This window comes from Lathyrus oleraceus, chromosome 3, assembly GCF_024323335.1.
Source record: "Lathyrus oleraceus cultivar Zhongwan6 chromosome 3, CAAS_Psat_ZW6_1.0, whole genome shotgun sequence".
NCBI classification, from domain to species: domain Eukaryota; kingdom Viridiplantae; phylum Streptophyta; class Magnoliopsida; order Fabales; family Fabaceae; genus Lathyrus; species Lathyrus oleraceus.
The window spans coordinates 174677218-174685848 of record NC_066581.1 but is presented as its reverse complement, the minus strand read 5'-3'; the positions used below and the strand labels follow the sequence as shown (position 1 = coordinate 174685848).

General features: G+C 35.0%; 2 protein-coding genes across 2 annotated transcripts; both read right to left on the bottom strand.

Moving 5' to 3' along the window:
- Positions 1 to 842: 842 nt before the first annotated feature.
- On the bottom strand, positions 843 to 1481 carry LOC127130284 (uncharacterized). The gene has a single exon (XM_051059322.1). The coding sequence runs from the start codon at positions 1479 to 1481 to the stop codon at positions 843 to 845; it is 639 nt and encodes a 212-aa protein (XP_050915279.1).
- A 304-nt stretch (positions 1482 to 1785) lies between these two features.
- On the bottom strand, positions 1786 to 2874 carry LOC127130283 (uncharacterized). Its single transcript, XM_051059320.1, has one exon. The coding sequence runs from the start codon at positions 2872 to 2874 to the stop codon at positions 1786 to 1788; it is 1089 nt and encodes a 362-aa protein (XP_050915277.1).
- Positions 2875 to 8631: the final 5757 nt, after the last annotated feature.

Genomic DNA, 8631 nt, shown 5'->3' with positions numbered 1-8631 from the left:
TGAAATGAAAAATGCAATAATATACAATTCAAGTATGCTTGGTGATCTCACACCATTCACAAGAGATCTCACCCCAAAGGCAAAGGGAAACAAGATGCTTATGATCCTTGAGGCAATGCCAATGCAATGTTATGATGCCATGAGGGATCTTAGGGTCAAAATTGGGGTCTTACAGGCGCTTGTTGATAAGTTGGAATGTTAGGTGTTGTTTGAAAGATCGGAACTGCTTGGGTCGACTGATACACTGGGACTTGTTGATTGAAAGTTGTTGTAATAACTGCTACATACGGCTGTTGAGCAAATTGCGGTTGTTGAACATATTGTTGTTGAGAAAAAGCTTGTTGCTTTTTCCAAGACTGATTCTTTCTTCTACTACCCATCACTGCATTTGTTTCTCCTTCCTTTTTCTTAAGGAAACTGCTAGAGAATTTCTTGGTATTGTTGTTATTGTTACATATACTAGTTGAGATAATCATCTTGCCGTTTTTTAAGCCAAGTTCCACTTTAATACCCACGACCACCAAGTCAGAAAAACTTGCAGTCACGCTTCCCACCATCCTTTCAAAAAATTATGGTCGCACTGTATCGACGAATTAATCTGCCAATTCTTTTTCAATTAATGGAGGTTCCACTTGAGATGCAGTCTCTCTCCACCTTTGTGCATATTCTTTAAAGGATTTAGAATCCTTTTGGGACATGCTCAACAATTTCCTTCTATCGGGAGCTAGATCCATGTTGTACTTGTATTGTTTGATGAAAGCATCAGATAAATCTTGGAAACAACAGATGCGAGTCTGATCAAGGGTCAAGTACCATTTGGAAGAGGCACCTTTCAAACTGTCTTAGAAACAGTGGATCATGAGTTTGTCATTGTCCACGTGAGATGCCATCTTTCTATAATACATGATGAGATGACTTTTGGGACAAGTAGCTCCTTCATATTGATCAAGGTTGGGTGTCTTGAATTTTGCAGGGATCACCAATCCAGATGCAAGGCACATTTCTCTGGAAGCAACACCAATGATCTGATCACCTTCCATTGCTCTCACCCTTTTCTCAATGGTTTCAACATTTTCTCTCAGCTTTTCATGTCTTTCATCACCTTCTTCAGACATATCAGGTATATCATACACTTGTTGATGATCATCGAAGTACGGTTGAACTCGAGTGTGCATGGTAGTGGGTGAAAAAGTAGGAATCACTTGATTAAATTCAGTAGTTAATGGAACTGTGTGTTGAGTGGACTGTCCTTGAGGAGGAGGCACAAAACCATAAGGAAGACCAAAGGGAGGCCAAGTTGTTGGAGTAGTAACTGCTGGCTGAGGAGTAATCACTGGATTGATGATCTCAGAAACAATTGTGGGTTGAGTATCCATCTTTGCACGTATTACTTGCAACATCTCCATGATTTGACCTATATTCCCACGTAGATCTGTAAGCTCTTCATTGACTCTTTCCATCTCTTTCTCTTTCTCGTCCATTCTACGTCGGGCTTGAGCTCTAGTGTTGTACTGGTGTGAGGGTCTCAGTGTGGAAACTATTGGAGAAGAAATGACGGAAATGAGTTTTTATTTTGATAAAAAATGCAAGTGTGATGACATGTGCATGAATGCAATGAAAATGCAAAATTTTAAAAGTTTCAAGGAACTTAAGAGATAATTGCAAACATCAAAAGGCAAATAACAATGACCAAAAGAAACTCATTTCATTAATCAAAGGGAGTTACAAAATTTGAGTACACTTTCAAAAGTTCTAAACAAAGCTAAATAAAAGCTAAGTAAATTCCTAAGGAGATTCCCATAGTAGCCTCAAGTTGAGCTTCTTAATTTGTTCTTCCATCTCAGCCTTCTCGAGCACAAGCTTGTCCACGATCAACTTCCAAGGAGTATTTGACTGAACGCCATAGGAAAATAAATACTCTTGCACCCTCCTCTTCTTGTTGGAGAGCTTTCCTTTATTCTTCATCTTCAATTGCCTTTGAAGTTCTTCATCCTCATTGTTGATGATTTGATACTTGTTCTTCCAAGCGTCCCTTTCTCGATGCGTTTTGGTCAAAGCAATCTTCAACTTCTTTGCATCAGTCATGAAGATATAGGTAGGTTCTTTGTCAGCTAAAGGAAAAGGCTCTTGGCGAGGATAAGGCATTTCCAAGATGATGGCCCTATCTTGCACCCATTTAAGATAAGGTTCTAAGGAGACACAATTTGTCTTCCCTAAGACTTTCTTTTCTAGCTTATGAACATGGCGCCAAGCGTTGAGCGCTTTGCAATCTTCACATTCCTTAAAGAACAAACCCTCCAAGTGAATATTCTTTAGCTTATCTCTCATTGGATAACCGAGTTGACGTCGAGCTAGGATTGGGTTGTAACTGATGCCTCCTTTTGTACCAAGGAGAGGTACATTAGAAAATCCTCCACAACTATCAATGATACTAACTCCATCATAGTCACGACTATACCAAATAATATCTGAATGTGTGAGCGACATAATCTTATGTGACCATAAAAGACCATCCTTAAGATCCCAAAAAGAATGAGACCTGGGCAAGTGAGAAATAAACCACTTGTACAATATAGGCACACAACATGTAATCATTCCTCCGCTGTAAGAATTCCTCATATGAACAGAATGATAGGCATCAGCAAGCAAAGTAGAAACTGGATTTCCTATTAATAAGATCTTGATGGCATCCATGGCAACGAAGTCATCAAAAATAGGAAAGAGGAACAATCCATAGATAAGTAGAGCAAAAACATCCTCAAAAGCATCCACACTCCTCATTCTAGCAAAATACTGAGCTTTGTTCATTAGAAACTTAGTTGTCAAACCAAGCATTTTTCCTTTTGTGGTCATATGATCCCTGATCTCTGACATTTTAAAGTGAGTAACCTTTGCAATGTCTTGATCTTTGGGGGATCTTCCTCCAAACCAGAAAATGGAGCTTGACTAGAAATAGGAACACCAATCAAATGAGAGTATTCTTCAAGTGTTGGCATAAGCTAATAGTCGGGGAAAGTGAAGCAGTGATACACGGGATCATAAAACTGAATCAAAGTAGAAAGAAGTCCATCTGCCATGTTGCTCTTCAAAAGAGAGAGAAAATGTCCACATCTTTTGTTGGAAGCCTGTGTGTCAACAACCAAAGATCACAATCTCCTTAGGTCTTCTAACTTAGGACTCTTGAAAGTGTACTTTTGAGTCTTTTTCCTTCCAAAATCCATGATAAACCTAATGTTTGCAACAAAAGTTCCTAAGTTCCTTGAAAACTTTGTTAAAAAAATGTTGTTTATGATGCATGGATGCATGAATGCACAAACAAGGGTCACACACAAATAGGGTTCAAAGGTTCGACGTTGCGAGCATGAGGCCATGGGTCTAACCATCCCAAATGTACTATGGGTTTATTTTGTACCTGTACAACGGGTTCTACAAAGGTTCCCAAAAATCATTGACCCATCTTTCGGATATTATCAACACGCCAATTACTCGGGAGTTAATAATTTTCTCAAGAGAATCTCATTTGAGTGTAGTATCGTGTATCAACTATTTCAGATTTACACCTTCATAGTCATCGCACTACATCTTAAAGAATAAGTGGGGTAAAGGTGGTTACTAAGGTCCTCAGCTTCTCAGGTTACCCAAATCAATATAGTATGTGTTTTCACAATTGCTTGATCAACAATACTAATTGTAAAGGGAACCTCCACGTGAGTGGTGGATTCTCAAGTCAGCTTGTTCGGGATTAAACTCCCTATAAGCCTTCTTGACTATACCGCATTCTATCTTATTTATGTACACTCAAGTCCGGGTTAGGACTTACCTCAACACACAATGGATAAAACAAAGATCCAAACAAATAAGGAAAACAACTAATAATAACAATACAAATATAATCAAAATAGGCTTAACCCTCTTACAATGGTCCCCAGTGAAGTCGCCATTTCTATCACGGTGAGAATCGGATATCAAGCTATTGTATTAACTTGAATCACAAAACATTAAATATTCACCACCGAACTTTAATTTATCCAAGGGAAAGGGAAAAGATCGAATAAAACCCTAATTGTGCAATGTAAAAACAATGCGAAGAGATCTAAAGTTCGGGGGTTGGTTATACTAAGGAAAGTTATTAGCATCCTCAATATCTATAGTATCCTATAGGAACCTTTTGAAAGTATTTGTGTTATGTTATTATTTTTTTGCTATTATTTGGAAATGTTTTATTGGGAAGGACCTAAAGGTTTTATTAAGTTTGCTCGCCAAAACTTCGTGGTCATGTGCCTATGTATCCTTATAAGGATGGAATCAGAACAACCGTAGTTCACCTAACTAAGGGTGAAAGAACACTTGGTAGTGATCAAGGTTCCAAAGGGGGAAGTAAGTGTTCATAACAAACATACTTACAAGAGTTACCAAGTAACTCTTACTTGAATCTAAGTTGAAAGTGAGAATTACTCTAACAAGGTCAAAGGGAAACTAGGGATTGCTAAACTACCTATGACATTAAGTCAATAAAGATGTCTTTCCCTTGGATTTAGGAAAAAAGATAAACAAAATATAAGCAATATGAAGAAGATGTTCAAGCATGACATCAACAAATATAAGCACATGATAAAGAAAGATGTTCAAGCATGACATCAACAAAGATAAACAAATGGTAAATAAGATGTTCAAGCATGACATCAACAAGAACAAACAAGGATGAAGAAGATGTTCAAACATGACATCCACAAAGATAATCAAATGAAAAAGAGTTTCAAGTGTAAGTGCATAATATGTACTACATTTTAACTTCAATAAATATTCAAGAATGATGCATGAACAAGAGTTTCAAGTGTAAGTGCACTTACCTATTGGAGAAAGTCCAATGGTTCTTCTTAGCTACTACAGAGATAAGAGAGAGATTCTACCAGCCTTGTTGGTCCTTGAGGATAGTGTTTGAACAATGAGAATAGCCAGAAACAACTTGTATTATCTCACACAAATGTTCTTGCAATGTGAAGAAGTGAAATGGTGAATGATAAAATAGATGCTACAGAACTTGTTCAAGTGATTAAACAAGCTCTAAATGATGTCTAGAGATGATTTGTGGTGTTTGTTTGGAAGATACATGTGGAGAATAAGTTTGGTTAGAGAACTTGCAAAAATAGTGTGTTTATGCAAATTCTAATGGAATGGGAGTTTGATGAAGTGTTGAGGGGTTGTTGTTGTGTGTTTTGAGGCTTAAGGGATCCCTCTATTTATAGGAAAAGAGTGAGAATTGGAACTGATTAGAAACAAAAGTTGTGAAGTTTTAGTTTTGGTTGAGAATGAATGAGAAGTTTGCATGAATAGTTGGATTTCAAGGAGTTTGTCATATTTCCCTAGCCTCTACAAGATTGCTTATGATCTCTTAAGATTGTTTGTGATCTTTAGGGACAAGTTTCAAGGATGAAAGAGTGAGTTGTTGGCATAAAGCTTGCTTTATCAAAGTAGTAATGTGACCTTTTGTAAATTCACCCATAAATGGTATAATCAGGGCCGATTCTTTTCCTGTGCAAGTTGTGCAGTAGCATAGGGCCTCACTTTTTGTGGGGCCTCAAATTAACTATTATTAGTGAATATAAAAAAATTAATAAATAAAAATATTTTTGTATCACATATAATAAATAAAATATTAAATGCTGAAAAATATGATATTTGGAAATCAAACGTTTTTTTTCTCCTTTCTCATACGTTCTCACTTCTCTCTCCTCTCAAACGTTATTCTCTTCTCTCTTTATCTGTTAGAGCTGTTTGAAACCAGAAAAAAAATCTTATTTTTCCTTTTCAATCCTCTCTTTTATCAGGTTAGTTTATTCAATTAGTTACTTTCCATTTATTTTTATTGTGAGTATTTAATTTTCAAGGTAGAAAAAATAGTAATTTTAGATTTATTTTAAATTTTATGGTGAAATCCTATTTTAGTTCCTGTATCAATATTGATTTTAGATTTTAGATTTTAGATTTTAGGGTGGAAATGAGGGTAACTTGTGTTCTTTATAAAATTATAATATATAAATAAATAAAATTTTATGGTGAAATGGGATACTAGTATACTGTATATACTACTCAGTAGTATCAAAATTCAAAACAAGAATATTGTTGGTGTTGGTGACGATTTTTATACCTACTTTTTCTCATAAGACCAAATTGCAATTTGGAATCTTTCAAAGCAAAATTAGTATGTATTAGTATTGATATTTTTTATGATTAATTTATAATTTATTTAATTAAATGTAATTAATTTTCTTACTATTAATTTATAATTTGCTTTTAATTTATAATTATTAATTTTTTATGGTACTATATTTGAGAAGAACACAACATAATAAAATATAATTGAATATTAATTAAAGTCTTTTCTCCATGATTTAATTATTAATATTTTTTTATGATTAATTTATAACTTCTTTTATTTAATGTAATTGATTTTTTTTTGTTATTGATGTAGGAACACAATGTCACAATAGGATAATTAGTAGATCATCGACGGACACAAAAGACATTGTGAGAAATTTCAGGTTTTTCTTATTATGTCTCATAAGATGCCTCCTAAGAATAGAAAATTTGAATGTGGAAATGATAAACGTAAGAAAAAGAAAAAAAATTGAAGAGTTAATTCAATCTCAAGTAGGAGCTTTGATAATTTTTTAATCAAAGAACCACAAGTTTCAAATGAAAGTCGTTATGTTGATAATATTGATAGTTTGCCTATTGAAAATGATAATCTTGATAGTGTGCCTATTGAAAATGATAATCTTGATAGTGTGCCCATTGAAAATGATAATCTTGATAGTGTGCCCATTGAAAATGATAATCTTAATAGTGTGCCCATTGAAAATGATAATCTTGATAGTGTGCCAATTGTTGATGAAGTTAATAATGATGATGATGCCGATGATGATGATGATAATGTTGATTATGATATATTTGATCCAAGAAATTAGGATCGTCTTCAACCTAAACGGATTGATTTATTAGTTGTGAAAGGTCCTAAAAGATATAATTCTATTGTGAAGGATCCTAGAGATAGTTTGAATAGACGTTTTATGGCTAATTTGTATACTAGAGCTTTAGCAAATGGAGAGGTGTGTGATAGAGATTGGCTTGTTTATTCGAAAGAGCTTGATAGAGTATTTTGTTTTTGTTGTAAAGTTTTTAAAAATGGGATTGTTAGGGGACAATTAGCAAATGAGGGTTATAGTGATTGGGTACATGTTGGTGAAAGAATTAAAGAGCACGAGTTAGGCATGGAACATGTTAAAAATATGACTACTTGGTATGAGTATCGCAAAAGGCTGCAAAAATTTCAAACTATTGATAAAACAACTCAAAGATTAATTGAGAAAGAAAAGGATCACTGGAAAAATATTTTAAAAAGAGTTATTTCAATAGTGAAATTTCTTGCTAAACATAATTTAGCCTTTCATGGTTCTAAGAAGAAATTGTACGAAGATAGCAATGGAAACTTTTTGGGTTTGATTGAAATGTTAGCTGAATTTGACCCAATCATCCAAGAACATGTTAGACGTGTTACAACTCAAAAAGTTCATATTCATTATCTTAGGCATAACATACAGAATGAGTTGATTTCATTGCTTGGTTCTGCGATTAAAATTGAAATCATTAGAAAAATCAAACAAGCAAAGTATTTTTCAGTGATACTTGATTGTACTCCTGATGTTAGTCACCAAGAGCAGATGTCTTTGATAATAAGATATGTGGATATTTCTTCAGCTTCTGTTAGTATTGAGGAATCATTTTTAGGATTTTTGAATGTGAATGATACAAGTGGTCAGGGGCTTTTTGATGTTTTACAAAATGAATTGAAAGAACTTGGTCTCGACCTATTTGACGTGAGAGAGCAAGGTTATGATAATGGGTCCAATATGAAAGGAAAACACCAAGGTGTGCAAAAGAGATTTTTAGACATAAATCTGAGAGCCTTTTATACTTCTTGTGGTTGTCATAGTCTTAATTTGGCATTGTGTGATATGGCTAACTCTTGTATTAAAGCTGGGAATTTGTTTGGAGTTGTTCAACGCATTTATACAATTTTTGCCAATTCTACTAAGAGATGACTGTAGCACCTCAAATTTGCCATCCTCATTCATGCATTCATTTTAGGTCATTTAACATTTCATATAGCATTTCATCGTGTCAATCAGAATTATTTCCAAGAGTTTGTCTTCCAAGAAGCTTGGATATCATTCAAGTCACTTTGTGGGTTCTATCTGAAGGATCAAGCTTAATGGGCTTAGTCCAGTTCAAAATTCAACTGTGAAATCGAAAGCCAACTGTCGGTCAACTGAAGGTCAAATGGCCAGGGAATGGCTCGAGTTACTTCCAACATGTTCAAATGGGGTCTATTCATCATTCAAAACGTTAATCTTAAAGGAGTAAAAGCTTCTTCCTGAGTTGTCATGCTCGCTAGGCGAGCAGAATGGTTCGCCTAGCGAGTCCCAAGAAAAGCCACCAGAATCGCCTGCGCTCAGAAGAACTCCCTGAACTGTCATGCTCGCTAGGCGAGCAAATTCTTCGCTAGGCGAAGCCCACGCATTTTAAAAATATAACAGAAAATATCATGGGCTTGAATTGCCTTCATTCTGA